The sequence below is a fragment of the Somniosus microcephalus genome, chromosome 17 (genome assembly GCF_052327205.1).
Source record: "Somniosus microcephalus isolate GS21.2 chromosome 17, FLI_Smic_1.0, whole genome shotgun sequence".
Taxonomy (NCBI): Eukaryota; Metazoa; Chordata; class Chondrichthyes; order Squaliformes; family Somniosidae; genus Somniosus; species Somniosus microcephalus.
Window position 1 is genome coordinate 1,799,837 of NC_141003.1, and position 23,082 is coordinate 1,822,918.

At 49.2% G+C, this 23,082-nt stretch overlaps 1 protein-coding gene across 1 annotated transcript in view; it reads right to left on the reverse strand.

The window, feature by feature from the left end:
* Positions 1-8,227: 8,227 nt before the first annotated feature.
* Positions 8,228-23,082, reverse strand: part of LOC147105439 (uncharacterized) — a 38,999-nt gene continuing 24,144 nt past the window's right edge. Inside the window, exon 2 of the mRNA XM_086009811.1 lies at positions 8,228-9,785. Within this exon, the coding sequence (XP_085865937.1) occupies positions 8,258-9,785 (1,528 nt within the window). The 3' untranslated portion in view covers positions 8,228-8,257. The remainder of the gene's footprint in view (positions 9,786-23,082) is intronic.

Genomic DNA, 23,082 nt, shown 5'->3' on the forward strand with positions numbered 1-23,082 from the left:
AACATAAAAACTGACTGTAAAAGCTTCTATAGATATGTGAAGAGAAAAAGATTGCTGAAGTCAAGCATAGGTCCCTTGCAGTCAGAATCAGGGGAATTTATAATGGGGAACAAAGAAATGGCAGACCAATTAAATACATACTTTGGTTCTGTCTTCACAAAGGAGGACACAAATAACCTCCCAGAGATGTCGGGGAACATAGGGTCTGATGAGAGGGAGGAACTGAAAGAAATCAGTATTTGTAGGGTAATGGTGTTAGAGAAATTGATGGGTTTGAGGGCTGATAAATCCCCAGGGCCTGATAATCTACATCCTAGGGTACTTAAGGAAGTGGCCCTAGAAATAGTAGATGCATTGCGGGTCATCTTCCAAAATTCGATAGATTGGAACAGGACCCATGGATTGGCGGGTAGCTAATGTTACCCCACTGTTCAAAAAGGGTGGTAGAGAGAAAACGGGGAATTACAGACCGGTAAGCCTGACATCGGTAGTGAGGAAAATGCTAGAGTGCATTATAAAGGATGTAATAATAGCAGAGCATTTGGAAAACAGTGACAGGATCGGACAAAGTCAACATGGATTCACAAAAGGTAAATCGTGCTTGACTAATCTACTGGAATTTTTTGAGGATGTAAATGGTAAAAATGATAAGGGAGAACCAGCGGATGTGATGTATTTGGATTTTCAAAAGGCTTTTGATAAGGTCTCGCATAACAGATTAGCGTGTAAAATTAAGGCACATGGGATTGGGGGCAAGGTATTGACTTGGATAGAGAACTGGTTGGCAGACAGAAAGCAAAGAGTTGGAATAAACGGCTCTTTTTTCGAGTGGCAGGCAGTGACTAGTGGGGCACCGCAGGGATCGGTCCTTGGACCCCAGCTATTCACAATATATATTAATGATCTGGATGAGGGAACTAGATGTAATATCTCCAAGTTTGCAGACGACACAAAGCTCGGTGGGCGTGTGTGCTGTGAGGAGGATACCAAGAAACTCCAGGATGATTTGGACAGGTTGGGTGATTGGGCAGAAGCATGGCAGATGCAATATAATGTGGATAAATGCGAGGTTATCCACTTTGGTGTCAAAAACCAGAAGGCAGATTATTATCTGAATGGCAATAGATTGGGAGAAGGGGAAGTGCAACGAGACCTGGGCGTCCTTGTGCACCAGTCGCTGAAAGTAAGCATGCAGGTGCAGCAGGCGGTTAAGAAGGCAAATGGTATGTTGGCCTTCGTAGCGAGAGGGTTTGAGTACAGGAACAAGGGTGTCTTGCTGCAGTTGTACAGGGCCTTGGTGAGACCACACCTTGAGTATTGTGTGCAGTTTTGGTTGGCTTATCTGAGGAAGGATGTTCTTGCCATGGAAGGAGTGCAGCGAAGATTCACCAGGCTGATACCTGGGATGGCAGGAATGACGTATGAGGAGAGATTGGGTCGATTGGACTTGTACTCGCTGGAGTTTAGAAGAATGAGAGGGGATCTCATCGAAACATAAAATTCTAACAGGACTAGACAGACTAGATGCTGGAAGGATGTTCCCGATGGTCGGGGAGTCCAGAACCAGGGGTCACAGTCTGAGGATAAGGGGTAAGCCATTTAGGACAGAGATGAGGAGGAATTTCTTCACCCAAAGAGTGGTGAGCCTGTGGAATTCTCTACCACAGAAGGCAGTGGAGACCAATTCATTAAATATATTCAAGAAGGAGTTGGATATATTTCTTAAGGCTAAAGGGATCAAGGGACATGGGGAGACAGCAGGGACAGGGTACTGAATTTGGACGATCAGCTATGATCTCATTGAATGGCGGAGCAGGCTCGAGGGCCGAATGGCCGACTCCCCTTCCTATCTTCTATGTTTCTTCTTTGTTTAATCTGAAGAACACATGGGAGAGGGAGTCCCTTTAATTGTGGAGGGGGTGGGTGTCCTTTTGAATTTGGAGGGGGTGGTTGTCCCTATAAATGTGGAGGGGGTGGGTGTCCCTTTAAATATGGAGGGGTGGGTGTCCCTTTAAATGTGGAGGAGGGAGGGGGTCCCTTTAAATATGGAGGGGGTGGGTGTCCCTTTAAATATGGAGAGGGTGGCTGTCCCTTTAAATGTGGAGAGGCGGGGCCGCGCATGCTCATTCGGCCCCCTCACCACAACACCAGGCTTCCAGTGGGCCTGCGCCGGGCCTCCGGGGAGCAGACTGAAGGCCGGGCCCGGGGAAGAGGCGGAATCAGCAGCCGGGGTAAAGTCAAGTGTTGGGGAAGCGATTTAAATCGAGGTGAGGGGGGGAGCGGAGAGCGAGATTACAAAGGACGAGAAAAACCAAACCTGAGAGTCGGGCGGGCGGGACCTCCGCCGACACTGAACGGAGCGGATTGAGCCGCGCGGGAGGGCGGAGTGAGCCGGAGCAATGTGATTCTGACTGACGGGAGCGCGGACCAATCGGAAGAGGGCTGAGCTGGGAGGACTGAACTGGGCGGCCTGGTCCTCCAACCAATGGTGGCGCGGCTAGGGGGTGGGGCCTTCCTCCCTGGCACTGAGGCTGGGGCCCGATTGTGATGTCATCAGAGGAAGAGGCCCAATCAGGTGGATGGAGGCCAGCCCGGGCCTGTGACTGACAGCAGCTCTGACCAATAGCGAGGCTGAGGGAGCGCCGCACTGTTGGAGGGGCAGTACTGAGGGAGCGCCGCACTGTCGGAGGGGGAATACTGAGGGAGCGCCGCACTGTCAAAGGGGCAGTACTGAGGGAGCGCCGCACTGTCGGAGGGGCAGTACTGAGGGAGCGCCGCACTGTCGGAGGGGCAGTACTGAGGGAGCGCCGCACTGTCGGAGGGGCAGTACTGAGGGAGCGCTGCACTGTCGGAGGGGCAGTACTGAGGGAGTGCCGCACTGTCGGAGGGGCAGTACTGAGGGAGCGCCGCACTGTTGGAGGGGCAGTACTGAGGGAGCGCTGCACTGTCGGAGGGGTAGTACTGAGGGAGCGCCGCACTGTCGGAGGGGCAGTGCTGAGGGAGCGCCGCACTGTCGGAGGGGGAATACTGAGGGAGTGCCCCACTGTCAGAGGGGCAGTGCTGAGGGAGCACTGCACTGTCGGAGGGGCAGTACTGAGGGAGTGCCGCACTGTCGGAGGGGGAATACTGATGGAGCACCGCAATGTCGGAGGGGCAGTGCTGAGGGAGCACCGCACTGTCGGAGGGGCAGTACTGAGGGATCGCCGCACTGTCGGAGGGTCAGTACTGAGGGACCGCTGCACTATCGGAGGGTCAGTACTGAGGGAGCGCCGCAATGTCGGAGGGGCAGTACTAAGGGAGCGCTGTACTGTCGGAGGGGCAGTACTGAGGGAGCACCGCACTGTCGCAGGGGCAGTACTGAGGGAGCGCTGCAGTGTCGGTGGTACCGTCCTGCGGATGAGACGTTAAACCGAGGCCCCCGTCTGCCCCCTCAGGTGGACGTAAAAGGTCCCATGGTGCTATTTTGAAGAAGTTATCCCTGGTGTTTTGAACCGAATATTTATCCCTCAATCAACATGATGAAAAAACAGATTATCTGGTCATTATCACATTGCTGTTTGTGGGAGCTTGCTGTGCGCAATTTGGCTGCCGCGTTTCCCACATTACAACAGTGACTACACTTCAAAAGTACTTCATTGGCTGTAAAGTGCTTTGGGACGTCCGGTGGTCGTGAAAGGCGGTTAAGAAGGCAAATTCATTACAAGAGGATTTGAGTACAGGAGTAAAGAAGTCTTACTCCAATTATATCTTCTTCTTAGGCAGTCCCTCGGAACTGAGGATGACTTGCTTACACATTAAAAATGAGTTTGCAGGTGACTGATGAGTCCAATGCGGGACCTACAGTCTCTGTTACAGGTGGGGCAGACGGTGGTTGAAGGGGCGGGTGGGTGGGGTGCTTGGGTTGACGTTCGCTCCTTGCGCTGCCTGCGCTTGGCTTCCGCTTGCTCCCGGCGAAGAGACTCGAGGTGTTCGGCGCCTTCCCGGATGCTTCTCCTCCACTTTGTGCGGTCTTGGGCCAGGGATTCCCAGGTGTCGGTGGGGATGTTACACTTTTTCAAGGAGGCTTTGAGGGTGTCCTTGAAGAGTTTCCTCTGCCCACCTGGGGCTCTCTTGCCGTGCCGGAGCTCCGAGTAGAGCGCTTGTTCTGGGAGCCTCGTATCGGGCATGTGGACAATGTGACCCCTCCTTCGGAGCTGATCGAGCGTGGTCAAAGCTTCGATGCTGGGGATGTTGGCCTGAGCGAGAACACTGGCGTTGGTGCGTCTATCCTGCCAATGAATGTGCAGGATCTTGCGGAGGCAGCGTTGGTGGTACCTCTCCAGTGCACCTCAAATCACTGGAGAGGTACCACCAACGCTGGCTCCAATTATATAGGGCCTTGGTGAGACCACACCTGGAGTACTGGGTACAATTTTGGTCTCCTTACCTAAGGAAGGATATACTTGCCATAGAGGGAGTGCAACGAAGGTTCACGAGATTGATTCCTGGGATGGCGGGACTGTCGTATGAGAAGGTTGAGAGGAGATTAGATGGAGGTGTTCAAAATCATGAGGGGGTCTGGACAGAGTAGAATGAGGGAAACAGTTCTCATTGGCGGAAGGCTCGAGAACCAGAGGACACAGATTTAAGGTGATTGTCAGAAGGTCCAAAGGCTCCTCACAGCTTACTGTCCCACCTAGCTTTGTATCATCAGCAAACTTGGATACATTACACTCGGACCCTTCATCTAGGTCATTAAGATAGATTGTAAATAGCTGAGGCCCCAACACTGATCCACGCGGCACCCCACTAGATACCGCCTGCCAACCTGAAAAAGATCTGTTTGTCCCTACTCTCTGTTTTCTGTCCGTTAACCAATTCTCTATCCATGCTACTATATTACCCCCAACCCCATGAGCCCTAATCTTGTGTAATAACCTTTTATGTGGCACCTTATTGAATGCCTTTTGGAAATCCAAATATACTACATCCACTGGTTCCCCTCTATCTACCCTGTTAGTTACATTCTCAAAAAACTCTAATAAATTTGTCAAACACGATTTCCTTTTCATAAAACCATGTTGACTCTGCCTAATCATGTTATGATTTTCTAAGTGACTTGATACCACTTCCTTAACAATGGATTGCAGCATTTTCCCGATGACTGATGTAGCTTTCAAAAGCTCTTATAATAATGTGTCCGTGACTACACAAACCACTCTGGGTCCAGGTATATTGTGTATCAGTAAAACAGTCCGTGACTACACAAACCACTCTGGGTACAGGTATATTGTGTATCAGTAAAACAGTCCGTGACTACACAAACCACCCTGGGTCCAGGTATATTGTGTATCAGTAAAACAGTCCGTGACTACACAAACCACTCTGGGTACAGGTATATTGTGTATCAGTAAAACAGTCCGTGACTACACAAACCACTCTGGGTACAGGTATATTGTGTATCAGTAAAACAGTCCGTGACTACACAAACCACCCTGGGTACAGGTATATTGTGTATCAGTAAAACAGTCCGTGACTACACAAACCACTCTGGGTCCAGGTATATTGTGTATCAGTAAAACAGTCCGTGACTACACAAACCACTCTGGGTCCAGGTATATTGTGTATCAGTAAAACAGTCCATGACTACACAAACCACTCTGGGTACAGGTATATTGTGTATCAGTAAAACAGTCCGTGACTACACAAACCACTCTGAGTCCAGGTATATTGTGTATCAGTAAAACAGTCCGTGACTACACAAACCACTCTGGGTCCAGGTATATTGTGTATCAGTAAAACAGTCCGTGACTACACAAACCACTCTGGGTCCAGGTATATTGTGTATCAGTAAAACAGTCCGTGACTACACAAACCACTCTGGGTCCAGGTATATTGTGTATCAGTAAAACAGTCCGTGACTACACAAACCACTCTGGGTCCAGGTATATTGTGTATCAGTAAAACAGTCCGTGACTACACAAACCACTTTGGGTACAGGTATATTGTGTATCAGTAAAACAGTCCGTGACTACACAAACCACTCTGGGTACAGGTATATTGTGTATCAGCAAAACAGTCCGTGACTACACAAACCACTCTGGGTACAGGTATATTGTGTATCAGCAAAACAGTCCGTGACTACACAAACCACTCTGGGTCCAGGTATATTGTGTATCAGTAAAACAGTCCGTGACTACACAAACCACTCTGGGTACAGGTATATTGTGTATCAGTAAAACAGATTTATTAAGCATTAAAAATCCAGTACAAAGAAGTAATACTTAACAAGAAGATAGTCACAGTCTGTTCGTTCAAACCCCGGCGTTCCTTCCGAGTGAGCGTGGTGCAAGTCTCCTGATGTATCTTGCTGTGTTCCGTTGACCCATGCGCGCTTACTTGGGATCTTGCTGTGTTCTGTTGACCGAAGCTCCTATCAATCTCTGGTTACACGGTACGCTGCTTTCAATGTTCAAAAACTGTATCTTTATACCCTTTTCCCTCTCGTTTTGCCTACGTGGCAGTAATTAACCCTCTAACACCTGGTAAAAAGTCTTGCTTCCCTCGTTACCCACCTTATGACCTTGTTTGATCCTTCTGACTTTTTCTCCATGCATAACAAAGTACCCTTATCTCAGATCTTGACTTTTCACACACTTCCTAGAATGTTGACAAAACAGTCGGTCCATCCGATAGCTGGACCAATGAAGGACGTCTCCAACTCTTATCTATCTCTCTAGTTTTTATCTCTTTAAGCATAATATTGCTGAATTCCTCGTCTCCATAAACTTAGCACAACATTCCATTACTTCAGTAATTTTAAACAGAGCTTTTTAGTCAGGTTGGCATAATCCCATCCTGCTTTGCTCTCAGTCAGTCTCCATTTTTTACAGGCTTTTTGGATCTTAACATACAATTTCACATATTATAGTTATATAAAAATGGTTATAGAATCTTAATAATGTTTACTAAATCCTACAGGTACACCCTATCCTACATATCCCTACCTTGAGGGCGAGGCATTTGCTGACCCCTCTAAACTAAAATCTTACATATGGATTATTTTTCTTCCGTTTATGTAACTCTAACATGTTCTGGGCTGTGATCATATTTAAATGTGATTGGGCATTGGACTTTAGGTGTTTCAGGTAGCAGGTGTAGTAAGCACATCATTACTACAAGTTGGGCTATGACCAGTACATGGGAAATTATCCTAATCCAATGAGGAATTTCCATGTTTATCCCTATGTTGTCTTATTAGTCCTAACAATTTTTGACTCCCTACCTTGTGACATTTGTGTTTAACTGGGTAGATCTTAAACAAACTTCTGATCTTACATAGTTCAAAGTTTTACTACATGGGTTACATATCTCAAATACAAAATCATTTCAAGTTGGAGAACAACCAGAGCGTGTGAAATAATACGAGCCTAAGGGCATGCTGATGTATTAAGCCCAATATCCCACCAGTGTGTGTTGTCCCTTATGCTTTCAATTTCAATATCTATTCTCCAGTTGTCTTGCTCCAAAACACAAAAAATGCTTTAGGGAGGCGTTCAGTCGTATCATGAGCTCACTGAAACCCTCAACCAATAGGGGAATGTCGGGTCTGAATTGTGCCACATAACTGTGCAGCTCGTACTTTAAAACGTGTTGGTTGATGGGACAGGTCCTGTTAGACCCGTAAAGCATGGTAGTTGTGGTGGTAGTGACACAGGAGGCACCACCAAAATCACCTCATACTGGATTCGTACTGGTTTTTCTCACACTCTGTTACCTACAAAATAAAATGATTACAGTCACAGTTAAATTCAGTCTTACAATCATTTCAAGTGACGTTACAGTTTCACATCTACTTCCTGATCTTCCAAGTCGAGATCCTTTCTCCCTTCCGTTTTTCAAAACAGCGGCCACGGGATCTTTTACACCCACCTGAGAGGGCAGACGGGGCAGCGGTTTAACATCGCATCCAAAAGATGGCACCTCTGACAGAGCAGCTCTCCCTCAGTACTGCCCCGAAGTGTCAGCCTAGATTACGTGCTCAAGTCTCCAGAGTGGGACTCAAACCCACGACCTTCTGACTCTAGAGGTGAGAGTGTCACCCACTGAGCCGAGGCTGACCCTCTTAAACTCCAGCCTAGTTACTCGGATTATCAGCATCTTCAAACCGCCCCACCGCCCCCCAGCCCCCTAACTGCCATTATTAACACAGAACAGTCCTTCATGTGATTAACAGCAGAATGGGACCAGTGCGCTCAGGTGTGAACTCGCTGGTGTCTCAGCAGGTGAGTTGAACTGGTGAATCCCTTTTCACACACTGAGCAGGGGAACGGCATCTTCCCAGTATGAGTGCACTGGTGTTTCCAAAGACCGGATGAGTGGGTAAACCTCTTCCCGCATCGAGAGCAGCTGAACGGCCTCTCCCGGTGTGGATGCGTCGATGCATCTCCAGGCCCTTGGAGCATTTGAAACTCTTGTCGCAGTCGGAACATTTAAACGGCCTCTCATCAGTGTGAACCAGCTGGTGTTCCCGCAGAGAGTCGGAACGTGTGACTCCTTTCCCACACTCGGAGCAGGTGAACGGCCTCTCGTCAGTGTGAACTCGCTGGTGTGTCTGCAGATGGAATGAACGACGGAATCCTTTCCCGCACTCGGAGCAGGAGAACGGCCTCTCATCAGTGTGAACTCGCTGGTGTATCAGCAGAGCAGAGGGACGAGTGAAACCTTTCCCGCACTCGGAGCAGGTGAACGGCCTCTCGTCAGTGTGAACGCACTGGTGTTCCCGCAGGGAGTCGGAACATGTGAATCCTTTCCCGCACTCGGAGCAGGTGAATGGCCTCTCGTCAGTGTGAACTCGCTGGTGTGTCTGCAGATGGAATGAACGACGGAATCCTTTCCCGCACTCGGAGCAGGAGAACGGCCTCTCGTTAGTGTGAACTCGCTGGTGTATCAGCAGAGCGGAGGGACTAGTGAATCCTTTCCCGCACTCGGAGCAGGAGAATGGCCTCTCGTCAGTGTGAACCAGCTGGTGTTCCCGCAGAGAGGAGGGACGAGTGAATCTTTTTCCGCACTCGGAGCAGGAGAACGGCCACTTCCCGGTGTGAACTTGCTGGTGTGTCAGCAGGGTGGAGGAGAGAGTGAACCCTTTCCCGCACTCAGAGCAGGTGAACGGCCTCTCCCCGGTGTGAACTCGCTGGTGTGTCAGCAGGGTGGAGGAGAGAGTGAATCCCTTCCCACACACGGAGCAGGTGAACGGCCTCTCCCTGGTGTGAACTCGCTGGTGGTGCTGTATCAGTTCGCTGGATCTTCTGAAGCCCTTCTTGCAGTCGAAGCACTGAAAAGGTCTCTCATCGGTGTGAACACGCTCGTGTATCAACAGGTTGCAAGACTGGTTAAACCTCTTCTCACAGTGAGAGCAGGCGAACGGCTTCTCCCCAGTGTGAACTCGCCGGTGTCTCCGCAGGGAGCCTGAATGAGCGAATCCCTTCCCACACACGGAGCAGGTGAACGGCCATTTCACGGAGTGACTGCGTTGATGAGTCTCCAGCTCAGAGAGGCAACTGAATCCCTTCCCGCATTCCCGACATTTGCATAGACTCTCCTTGCTTTGGTTACACTTGTGCCTCCCCAGGCTGCTCGTTCGGTTGAATCCACGGCCACACACAAGACACGTGTGCAGTTTGCCCGCAGTCTGATTGCTGCTTTCCGCTTCCATATGTCGATGATATTCAGGTCCTGATGAATCGAGTGACTCTGTCAGATCTTCGTGTGAAGTTTGCGTTAAGCTGCCCGTCTGCAATTCTCCCCTTGCAAGAGACAGTAAAAGAGGTTTATATAAGTAATTAATGTAACTACAGGAGAGAAAAGAAAGAAAGACTGGCCTTTATACAGCGCCTTTCACGACCAACGGTTTTACAGCCAATGAATTACTTTATGAAGTGTAGTCGCTGTTGTAATGTGGGAAACACTGCAGCCAATTTACATGATAAATAATGGCCAGGACACCGGGGATAACTCTCCTGCCCTTCTTCAAAATAATGGGATCTTTTATGTCCACCTGAACGTCTCTTCCGAAAGACGGCCCTCCGACAGTGCGGCGCTTCCTCAGTACTGCCCCTCCGACAGTGCAGCACTCCCTCAGTACTGACCCTCCGACAGCGCGGCGCTCCCTCAGTACTGCCCCTCCGACAGCACGGCGCTCCCTCAATACTGCCCCTCCGACAGCACGGCGGTCCCTCAGTACTGCCCCTCAGAGAGCACGGCGCTCCCTCAGTACTGCCCCTCCGACAGCGTGGCACTCCTTCGGCACTGCCCCAGAGCGTCAGCCTAGGTTTATGTGCTCGAGTCCCTGGAGTGGGGACTTTGAACCCACAACTTTCTGACTGAGAGACGAGGGTGCTCCCAACGGAGCCACTGGCTGGCTCTCAATGTCTTTCACATCCTTGCTAAAGTGCGGTGGCTGGGGGAATTGTCACAGTCCCTTTAATCAGAAAAACACACGCGAGGGGGGAGGGAGTCCCTTTAAATGTGGAGGGGGCGGGTGTCCCTTTAAATGAGGAGAGGCAGGGCCGCGCATGCTCATTCGGCCCCCTCACCCCAACACCAGGCTGCCAGTGCGCCTGCGCGGGGCTTCCCGGGAGCAGACGGAAGGCCGGGCCCAGGGAAGAGGCGGAATCAGCGGCCGGGGTAAAGTCAAGTGTTTGGGGAATCGATTTAAATCAAGGTGAGGGGGGAGCGGAGAGCGAGATTATAAAGTAAAATACGAGAAAAACCAAACCTGAGAGTCGGGCGAGCGGGCGGGACCTCCGCGGACGCCGAACAGAGCGGATTGAGCCACAGCAATGTGATTCTGACTGACGGGAGCACTGACCAATAGGAAGAGGGCTGAGCTGGGAGGACTGAACTGGCGGCCTGGTCCTCCAACCAATGGCGGCGTGCCTAGGGGGCGGGGTCTCCTCTCCAGCTCAGGTGCGCTGGGGCCGATTGTGACGCGCTGTCCCCAGGTGAGAGCAGCTCAAGGCTGGGGCTGGAATCTGGGAGAGGGGCCGCAGGCAGCGGGCCTGGCAAAGGGGCAGAAGCTTCACAATGCAAGCTTCTTTCAAATGCTAGAGTCCATTAGAAAAGATGTAATAGCAGAGCACTTGGAAATCAGTGACAGGATTGGACAAAGTCAACATGGATTTACAAAAGGTAAATCGTACTTGACTAATCTACTGGAATTTTTAGAGGATGTAACTGGTAAAATAGATAAGGGAGAACCAGTGGATGTGGTGTATTTGGACTTTCAGAAGGCTTTCGATAAGGTCCCGCATAAGAAATTAGTGTGTAAAGTTAAGGCACATGGGATTGGGGTCAAGGTACTGACTTGGATAGAGAACTGGTTGGCAGACAGGAAGCAAAGAGTTGGAATAAACTGGTCTTTTTCTGAGTGGCAGGCAGTGACTAGTGGGGTACCGCAGGGATCGGTGCTTGGACCCCAGCTATTCACAATATATATTAATGATTTGACGAGGGAACTAGATGTAATATCTCTAAGTTTGCAGACGACACAAAGCTGGGTGGGCGTGTGTGCTGTGAGGAGGATGCCGAGAAACTACAGGATGATTTGGACAGGTTGGGTGATTGGGCAGTAGCGAGAGGGTTCGAGTACAGGAACAAGGATGTCTTGCTGCAGTTGTACAGGGCCTTGGTGAGACCACACCTTGAGTACTGTGTGCAGTTTTGGTCGCTTTATCTGAGGAAGGATGTTCTTGCCATGGAGGGAGTGCAGCGAAGATTCACCAGACTGATACCTGGGATGGCAGGAATGACATATGAGGAGAGATTGGGTCTGTAGTGTATGTACCTTTAAGGGGAGAACTACTTTTTACAGCTCCTGTATACTGTAGTACCGGCAGTGACCACACCTGTATATAACCCTGGGTAGGGATCTGTACTGTTTAGCTTTAGAGCAACCCTCATCCATCATGTTGTTTGTTATCTGCAGCCTCTGTCGATTATTTGAAGGACACACTACCTAAAGATATCCAGATTTAACATTGGCGACGAGTCGTATCAAACCTACCTGCAACTCTGAAGAAGAAGGCCGATTCCACCAGTGCGGGCGTCGACCATCCAGGGAGAACTTGAGCATCGCAGAGGAGGCTGTAGAGAGCTGGGCTTGGTTCTCCAGCCGCAACGATCCAGCGCAGCGGGCTGGCAGCAGGTACGGCGCAGACCCTTCCCGGACAGCGGCGGCGAGAGCCGACCGACGGCACAGAAAAAGGCCGAGCAGCGACGACGGGTAAGAGAGGGTAAAGCGCACAGGGCGCAGCCGGGGTTGAAGACCGAGCGGCATCAACGAGAGAGGGTGAAGCGCGCAGGGCGCAGCCGGGGTTGAAGACCGAGCGGCGTCAACGAGAGAAGCGCGCAGGAAAACGCGCAGAGCGCGGCCGGTTTCAAGGGCTGAGCAGCGTCCGCGGGGGAAGAAAAGAAAGCGTGGGAGACGCCATTTGGGCCGCAGCAGAGAAGAAAGGGAAGCGCGGGAGATGCCATTTTGAGCCAGCGGAGAAGGGAGAGCGCGGGAGACGCCATTTTGAGCCAGCGGAGAAGAAGGGAGAGCGCGGGAGACGCCATTTTTAGCCAGTCTAACCACACCCAGGGATGCAGAAGAGTGGCAGGGTCACAGCGTTCGACAATGAAGTCGAAGATTGGGCGACATATGTAGAACGCATCGAAGTGTACTGCAAGGCGAATGAAGTGCCAGATGCCAGGAAAGCACTGGTATTGTTGAATTCCATGGGTGCAAAAACGTACGGCTTACTGCGAAACCTAGTCACCCCAGAGAAGCCAGTGGAAAAGGATTTTGAAAGCATAGTGGCAATCCTACAGGACCACTTAAACCCCACACCGCTGGTGATAGCAGAAAGATTTAAGTTTCACAAAAGGAACCAGCATAAAGACGAAAGTAATGCTGAGTATTTAATGGAACTACGCAAGCTATCGAAACACTGCCATTTTGGAACGGGACTAGCAGATACTTTAAGGGACAAGTTTGTGTGTGGGCTTCAAAGTGAAGGAACCCAGAAACGGCTTCTATCAGAAAAGGATCTTACGCTGGACAAGACTTTCAACATGGCAGTATCACACGAAGCAGCCGCACGGGGCGCTGCAGAGATACAACGGAGACCACAAGAATATGGCACAAATGAAATGTCATATGGAGCAGTGAAGTGTTATCGCTGCGGCAGAACAACACACGACCTTAAGGATTGTTGGTTCAAGGACCAAGTGTGCAGACAGTGTGGAAAAGTAGGACACATAATAAGAGTCTGCAGGTCAGGAAAGAAAACCAGCAGCAAGAAACCTCCACAGGAGAAGTACAAAAAAGTACATAAGGTGACGGCGAGTAGTTCAGACGAACAGAAAAGTGATACAGACTCCGGAAGCAAGGAGCTGGGTTGTCTGAAACTACATAATATAACCAAAATGGAGGATCACCAAACTATCTGGGTCACGCTCAAGATAGACGGAGTCCAAGTGAAAATGGAACTGGACACAGGATCAGCCCTAACAGTCATAAACTGAAGGGACTACAAGCGGCTATTCTCACATATACCCTTGAGAGATACAGAGATTGTCTTGAAGACGTACATGGGGCAAAAAGTCTACCCCAAAGGAAAAATAAGGGTGAACGTGATATACAACAGCAAGGAAACACCAAAAATGGACTTATATGTATTGCCAGATGGAGGACCACCACCACTAGGACGTGAATGGATCCAGAAGATACAATTAGATTGGCATTCCATACAAGCGCTGACGGTAGATGCCAAAAAGGATGACGACGTCACACCTGGACGACTGTCAAAAATGCTGACTGACGCACAAGAAGTGTTCCAGGAGGGACTCGGAACACTAAAAGGCATAACAGCGACGATCAAAATAGAGGAAAATGCAAGCCCAAAGTTTTTTAAGGCCAGACCGGTGCCTTATGCGATCCGCCCAGCCGTTGAAGCAGAGCTGGAAGGTTTGGAACGTTCTGGAGTACTGTCCAAAGTGGACTGGAGCGAGTGGGCTACACCCATCATTCCTGTAATGAAGAGGTCGTTGAGTAATACGCCTGGGGAACCAAAGAAGATTCGCATCTGTGGGGACTTTAAGGTGACAGTGAACCCAGTCCTTCACACGGTACAATATCCGCTTCCGCGGATTGAAGATATTTTCGCCTCGCTATCTGGAGGAAAACGCTTCACTAAGATTGATCTGGCCCAGGCGTACCTGCAAATGGAGGTAGAAGAAGCCTCGAAACAGTACCTCACGATCAACACTCATAAAGGTCTCTACCAATACAACCGGCTGGTGTTCGGGGTAGCATCAGCTCCAGCTATTTGGCAAAGGGCAAAGGGCAATGGATCAAGTCCTGCAAGCGATTCCAGGGACCCAGTGTTATTTGGACGACATCCTGGTCACGGGCGAAAATGACAGTGATCACCTCGCCAACCTGGAGCAGGTACTCACTAGATTGAAGGAATATGGGCTCCAAGCTAATCGCCACAAATGCGAGTTTTTCCAGAAGCAGATCTCGTATTGTGGCCACGTTATTGATGAACAGGGGTTACATAAGTCCCCTGCAAAGATTGAGGCAGTAGTCAAGGCTCCAGCACCGGAAAATGTGTCACAACTGAGGTCGTCCCTCGGGCTGGTGAACTACTGCCATAAGTTCTTGCTGAATTTGTCTACAGTACTACACCCACTGAACACCCTACTGCAAACGGGGGTACCATGGAAGTGGAATGACGAATGTAAACGAGCTTTCCAGAAGTGCAAAGAATTGATCACATCAAAAGAGGTGTTGGCTCATTTCAACCCAGCACTACCAATTCGGTTGGCGTGTGATGCATCACCCTATGGTATTGGAGCGGTGCTGTCGCACAAATTCCCGGACGGCTTGGAGAGGCCAGTAGCCTTTGCGTCTTGGTCACTAACCTCAGCCGAGCGTAACTACGCCCAGATTGACAGGGAGGCCCTCAGCCTAGTGTGGGGAGTGAAAAAGTTCAACCACTATCTGCACAGGCAGAAGTTCACCTTGCTGACTGACCACCAACCACTGGTCTCCATCTTTAATCCAAAGAAGGGCGTTCCGGTGATGACTGCGCAACAGCTACAAAGATGGTCCCTTTTTCTAGGGGCAAACCAATATGAAATAGAGTATAAGGGCACGAAACAGCATGGAAACGCTGATGGGCTATCACGCCTGCCACTGCCTACTGCGGAGGAAGCACCAGCAGTGGACCCTGTCGAAATATTTTATTCGTCTATAATTGAACGCTTGCCAGTAACTAACGCGGATATAGAGAAGGAGACCCGAAATGACCCGACACTGTCTCGGGTATATGATTTGACGGTGAAGGGATGGCCAACACGTGGCGACTCACTGTTGCCAGCATTCTCATCCAGAACAGAACAGCTGTCAGTATGCCAGGGGACCTTGATGTGTGGATCCCGAGTGGTAATTCCACCCAAGTTAAGGGAGAGAGTGCCCAATGAGCTTCACGAAGGCCATCTGGGAGGGGTGAAAATGAAAAGCCTTGCTAGGGCTTATGTGTGGTGGCCGGGGATTGATCAGCAAATCGAGGACCTGACAAAGAGCTGCTCAGGATGCCAGAAGGTCCAAAATGCACCACCACATGCCCCTCTACACCCATGGGAGTGACCCTCCTCTCCATGGCAACGGGTGCATATTGATTTTGCTGGTCCATTCATGGACTCAATGTTTTTAATAGCCGTGGATGCGCACTCGAAATGGCCTGAGGTGATCAAAATGTCCTCCACCACCATGGAGAAAACGATTGCAGTCCTACGGACCATATTTGCCAGGAACGGCTTGCCAGAGCAGATTTGCTCTGATAATGGACCACAGTTTGTGTCCGAAGAGTTTCGGAAATTTATGAAAAGGAATGGGGTAAGGCATTACACATCCGCCCCGTATCATCCAGCCACAAATGGATTGGCTGAGAGGTTCTCACAAACCTTTGAAAAGGCAGTAAGGGCCATGTGCGATGACGACATTCCACTGCAGCATAAGGTGGACAATTTCCTGTTAGCCTACAGAAATGCAACACATGCAGTTACCAACCAGACCCCGGCCATGATGTTCTTTAACCGAAGGTTAAGGTCTCCTTTGGATTTGCTCAGACCAAATGTACAAAGAGATGTTGAGAATAAGCAATTCCAGCACATCAATGAGAAGCCGACAAGGAGCTTCAATGTAGGGCAACCAGTCTTGGCCCGCGACTACCGAACAGAGAAATGGCAACCAGGAATGATATGCACACGGCAGGGGCCACTAATGTACACAGTGGATGTTGGGGAGAACATTGTGAGACGCCATGTCGACCAGATCCGAGCGTCACAGGAACAAGTCAACCCCATGTCTCGCGTACCTGGTAATGAACCCGACATACAGGTAGCATCTACCCTAGAAACAGTAGTATCGGAAGCTGATGAAACAACCGACGACAGGGGGCCAGAATCGCCTCCGCACCAAGAGCAAGACACTCAGGAAAGGCGCTATCCAGAAAGGATCAGGAAGCCGCCCCAAAGACTGAATTTATAAATGGACTATTTTCAGTTAATGTTGCATGTTAAAAGTGTTAATTGTTAAATGAATGTTATGGTACTGTTAATCTAAAAGGGGAGGAATTGTAGTGTATGTACCTTTAAGGGGAGAACTACTTTTTACAGCTCCTGTATACTGTAGTACCGGCAGTGACCACACCTGTATATAACCCTGAGTAGGGATCTGTACTGTTTAGTTTTAGAGCAACCCTGATCCAGTAAACACCTGTTGTTTGTTCTCTGCAGCCTCTGTCGATTATTTGAAGGACACACTACCTAAAGATATCCAGATTTAACAGGGTCGACTGGGCTTATACTCACTGGAGTTTAGAAGAATGAGAGGGGATCTCATTGAAACTTATAAAATTCTAACAGGACTAGACAGACTAGATGGAGGAAGGATGTTCCCGATGGCGGGGTGTCCAGAACTAGGGGTCACAGTCTAAGGATAAGGGGTAAGCCATTTAGGACTGAGATGAGGAGGAATTTCTTCACCCAGAGAGTGGTGAACCTGTGGAATTCTCTACCACAGAAGGCAGTGGAGGCCAATTCATTAAATATATTCAAGAAGGAGATAGATGTATTTCTTAAAGCTAAAGGGATCAAGGGATATTGGTAGAAAGCAGGGACCGGGTACTGAATTTGGATGATCAGCCACGATCTTATTAAATGGCGGAGCAGGCTCGAGGGGCCGAATGGCCTATTCCTGCTCCTATATTCTCTGTTTCGGTCCCCGCCACAAACTCCGCTCCCTGGCCACTGACTCCATCCATCTCCCGAACAATGGGTGCCCACCAGAAGGAAAAGGAGGACCAGGCAGGTAGTGCAGGAGTCCCCCCCGAGTGCATCTCGCTCTGGTGAGGGCGATGGTTCCGCTGGGGAGTACAGCCAGAGCCAAGTTAACGGCACTACGGGTGGCTCAGCTGTACCAGAGTGGGGGGAAATCAGGAAAAGCAATAGCGATAGGGGATTCGATAGTTAGGGGAACAGACAGGTGTTTCTGCGGCCGCAGATGTGGAAGAGAGAGAGCGACTGGGGGGAGGGGAGGTGGGAAGGGAGGGGAGGAGGGGGGAAGGAGGGGGGATAGAGGGGGGGGAATATATTCAAGAAGGAGTTGGATATATTTCTTAAAGCTAAAGGGATCAAGGGATATCGGGAGAAAGCAGGGACCGGGTACTGAATTTGGATAATCAGCCATGATCGCATTGAATGGTGGAGCAGGCTCGAGGGGCCGAATGGCCTACTCCTGCTCCTATCTTCTGTGTTTCTATGTTTCTATGTTTCTATGTTTCAGTTTGAGCTGGAGTGGAGATGGAGGAGAAGCTGCTGGGTTTAACCCCCAGTACTTCTGAGCCCAGGAGGACCCAACAATTTCCAATGTGAGACTGTCAAGGGAGGTGGATTCTAGGGGAGATTAGGTTGTTAGACACTGTCCGCACAATGTAAAAGAGTATTGTTTTAGGAACAAGTATTTCTGTACAGGCTTTTAATCCAGTTTACATCTACAGATTTGTTTTAATTCATTCTTGGGATGTGGGCGTAGCTCGCAAGTGCACCAAATATTGCCAATCCCCAGTTTCCCGTTGAGAAGTGGGTGGTGAGTCACCTTCTTGAACTACTGCAGTCCGTGTGGTGAAGGTATTCCCACAATGTTGTTCGGTAAGGAGTTCCAGGATTATGACCCAGCAACGATGAATATATCTGAGTCAGGATGGTGTGTGACTTGGAGGGGAACTTGGATGTGATGGTGCTCCCATACAACAGCTGCCCTTGTCCTTCTAGGTGGTGGAGGTTGCGGGTTTTGGAGGTTCTATCAAAGTTCTGGTCGAGTTGCAGATGTATAAAGTTCCTTTCCTTCACCCCCTCCCCCTCCCACACCCACCTCCCTCTCTCTCTCTCTCTCTCTCTCTCCCCCCCCATAGAGGCCAGAGTCTTGTGTAGGCCCAGACCAGGTGGCGGATTCCCTTCCCTGAAGGACATCAGTGAACCAGTTGGGTATTTATGACAATCCGGCAGCTTTCATGGACACTTTTTTCTAGTGCCGGCCCCACAATTGACCAGATTCATTGAGCTCAATTTCACAACCTGCCTTTGTTTTCTTGTGGGTTGTCTCTCACGCTCCCTGTTTTAAATTAATTTTACAGGGCACTGGAAGGGGAGGATTTACAGACAGGAAACTCAAACCAAACATCACTTCAAGATCTGACAGTCACTCGACTCATCGGATCTGAATATCACCGGCCTCTGAACATGGAAGCAAAAAGCACCGTTCACAGCGGGGAGAAACCGTACACGTGTTCTGTGTGTGGACGAGGCTTCAGCCAATCCTCTGACCTATCGAGACACAAGCACATTCACACCGGGGAGAGGCCGTTCACCTGCTTTGAGTGTGGGAAGGGATTCACTACTTCATCCTACCTACTGACACACCAGCGAGTTCACACTGGGGAGAGGCCGTTCACCTGCTCTGAGTGTGGGAAGGGATTCACTAATTCATCCAACCTGCTGAATCACCAGCGAGTTCACACTGGAGAGAGATCTTTCACCTGCTCTGAGTGTGGGATGGGATTCACTCAGTCATCCCACCTACTGACACACCAGCGAGTTCACTCTGGGGAGAGGCCGTTCACTTGCTCTGAGTGTGGGAAGGGATTCACTAAGTCATCCAACCTGCTGAATCACCAGCGAGTTCACACTGGGGAGAGGCCATTCACCTGCTCTGAGTGTGGGAAGGGATTCACTCAGTCATCCGCCCTGCTGAATCACCAGCGAGTTCACACTGGAGAGAGGAAGTTCACCTGCTCTGAGTGTGGGAAGGGATTCACTCAGTCATCCCACCTGCTGGATCATCAGCATGTTCACACTGGGGAGAGGCCGTTCACCTGCTCTGAGTGTGGGAATGGATTCACTCAGTTACCCAGCCTGCTGACACATCAGTGAGTTCACACTGACGAGAGGCCCTTTAAATGTTCTGACTGTGGGAAGAGCTTTAAAAGCTCCGGGGAGCTGAAGGGGCACCAGCGAATTCACACTAACGAGAGACCCTTTAAATGTTCTGAGTGTGGGAAGAGTTTTAAAAGATCCGGGGACCTCAAGCTACACCAACACCTACACACTGGGGAGAGGCCGTTCAGCTGCTCTGTGTGTGGGAAGGGATTCGCTGATTCATCCAACCTGCTGGCACATCGGCGAGTTCACACTGGGGAGAGACCGTTCACTTGCTCCGTGTGTGGGAAGGGATTCACTCACTCATCCAACCTGCTGACACATCACCGAGTTCACACTGACGAGAGGCCCTTTAAATGTTCTGACTGTGGGAAGAGCTTTAAAAGCTCAGGGGATCTGAAGGGACACCAGCGAGTTCACACTGGGGAGAGGCCGTTCACCTGCTCCGTGTGAAGGAAGGGATTCACTCAGTCATCCAACCTGCTGACACATCAGCAAGTTCACACTGACGAGAGGCCCTTTAAATGTTCTGACTGTGGGAAGAGCTTTAAAAGCTCCAGGGAGTTGAAGAGACACCAGCGACTTCACACTGATCATAGAATCTAACAGCACAGAAGGAGGTGATTCAGCCCATCGTGTCTTTGAAAGAGCTATCCAATTTAGTCCCACACCCCAGCTTTATCCCCAGAACTCTGCAAACTAGTCCTCTTCAAGGACTCGTCCAATTACTGTTTGAAAGTTCCTGTGGAACCTGATTCCAGCATCCTTTCAGATGGTGCGTTCCAGATCTTAACAACCCTCTGTGTGAAAACAATTCTCCTCATTGCCCCTCTAGTTCTTTTAGCAACTATTTTAAATCTGTGACCTTTGGTTACCGACCCACTTGCCAAAGTGAACAGTTTCTCCCTACTTGCTCGATCAAATCCCCTCATCATTTTTAACACCTCTATTAGGTCTCTTCTTAACCTTCTCTGCTCTAAGGGGAACAATCCCAGCTTCTGCAGTCTCTCCACATAACTGAAGTCCCTCATCCCTGGTACCATCCTGGTCAACCTCCTCTGCACCCTCTCCAAGGCCTTGACATCCTTCCTAAAGTGTGGTGCCCAGAACTGTACACAAGACTCCAGCTGAGGCCAAAACCCTGCAGCTGTACAAAACCCGGGTTAGACCACACCTGGAGCACTGTGAGCAGTTCTGGGCATCACACCTTAGGAAGGATATATTGGCCTTGGAGGGAGTGCAGCGTAGGTTTACCAGAATGATACCTGGACTTCAAGGGTTAAGTTACGAGGAGGGATTACACAAATTAGGGTTGTATTCCCTGGAATTTAGAAAGTTAAGGGGTGATCTGATCGAAGTTTTCAGGATATTAAGGGGAACAGATAGGGTAGATAGAGAGAAACTATTTCCGCTGGTTGGGGATTCTAGGACTGGGGGCAGAGTCTAAAAATTAGAGCCAGACCTTTCAGGAGTGAAATTAGGAAACACTTCTACACACAAAGGGTGGTAGAAGTTTGGAACTCTCTTCCGCAAACAGCAATTGATGCTCGATCAATTGTTAATTTTCAATCTGAGATTGATAGGTTTTTGTTAACCAAAGGTATTAAGGGATATGGGCCAAAGGCGGGCGTATGGAGTTAGGTCACAGATCAGCCATGATCTCCTTGAATGGCGGAACAGGCTTGAGGGGCTGAATGGCCTCCTCCTGTCCTATGTTCCTAACTAGTGATTTGTAAAGGTTTAGTGTAACTTCCTTGTTTTTGTATTCAATGGCCCTATTTACAAAGCCAAGTATCCCATACGCTTTCTGAACCGCCTCACCAACTTGCCGTGGCACTTTCAAAGACTTGTGAATATGGACCCCCAGGTCCCTCTGCTCTTGCACCCCCTCAAAATAGTCCCATTTAGATTATACGGCCTCTCCCTGTTGTTTCTCCCAAAGTGCATCACTTCACACTTATCCTCATTTAATTTCATCTGCCTTGTGTCTGCTCATTTCACAGTCTGTCTCTGTCCTTCTGAAGTCTGCTACTACTACACTCACAAAACTTGGCAACATAGTAAATAGTATCATCCGTAAACTTTGAAATTGTTCACCTATACCCAAGTCCAGGTCATTTATATATAACAAGAAAAGCAATGGTCCTAATCCCGACCCCTGGGGGAGCCCACTGCATACTTCCCTCCAGTCAGAAAAACATCCCTCAGCACTGCTCACTGCCTCCTCTCCCTTAGCCAATTATATACCCAACTTACCATCAGCCCTTTAATTCCCTCTGCTTCTATTTTCAGAGTAAGTCTCTAGTGGTATTTTATCAAATGCCTTTTGAAAGTCCATATATACAACATCTGCTGCACTACCTTCATCAACCCTCTGTTACTTCATCAGAGAACTCAATCAGGTTAATCAGACACGATTTACCTTTAACAAATCTATACTGGCTGCCCGTTATTAATCCATGCTTCTCCAAGTGAGAATTAATTTTGTCCTTGACAATGGTCTCTAGTCGTTAACCCACCACTGTAGGGGTCGCAAAATCCCCTCAGCCCCCGAAGATGGGGAAATATTAATCCACATCGTGGACGAAGACTTGTGTGATTTAAATTGTCTCTGGGTTGGACAATGTTTTAAAACATACCCAGAACCGCAAAAGGCTGCGTTAAAAAGCTCGTAAGCTCGGCAGCACTTGGACACTGGAATCAAAGAACTTTGTGAAAATCGCACACTTTAAGATTGTACATTTTATTAAAAGATGTACACTTGAGTTTTGGACTGTTTAAATTGCCCAGGGCATAAAAATGGCTGAACAGACTTCATGGAAACAGAATTTTAAAAGGCAGCAGAAAAGGACAGACAGGCTGTTAACATATGAAAAGCTCAGCGCTGCCCTGTAGTAAGTTTGAATGGAGACCGAGCTGTCAGTCACCCTGTGGTATTGGGTGGGTCCGGTAACCTACAAGCTGCTTGTTTACACTGGGGAGTAGCCCATTTGAATCAGCCAATCATCGGACGGCAAGCACAATGTGTTGTTAACACACATCCATTCACTGAAATTGACTCTACTACGTGATGTCTCCATGTATGAATGGAGGAAGTTAAAAGACCTTCTCTTGTGTATTCAGACTTTTCGGCACGAAATTGTGCACGGACCTTTTCGGCGCGAAAACAGCAGGGACTCCCAGGGTATAATGATTAAGCCCAGGAAGTCTTCTGCCCCCTTTTTTTGTCTCTTTTACTCTTTGGACTGCACGTGAGCAAGGCTTCTGACCCACTAGCAAGACAATCTAGTGAGAAGTAAAGGGGTGGTAATTTAAGGGAAATCTTGCTAAGATTGTAAGGTTAACATTGTAGCCATTTATCCCTCATTTTTGCCGTCTGCCTTCCCCTGTTAAGCAATTTTACCGTGATTACTTTGATCGTGTGGTGTAGTTTCTTTAGTTTTAATAAAATTTGACTTGCATTCAGACTATTTGTCCGTTTTTAATATATCATTAATTATAAGTTCCTCCAGTCAGAACTGGAGGCGGGGGGGGGCGGGTTTAGCGATTCGAAACCGC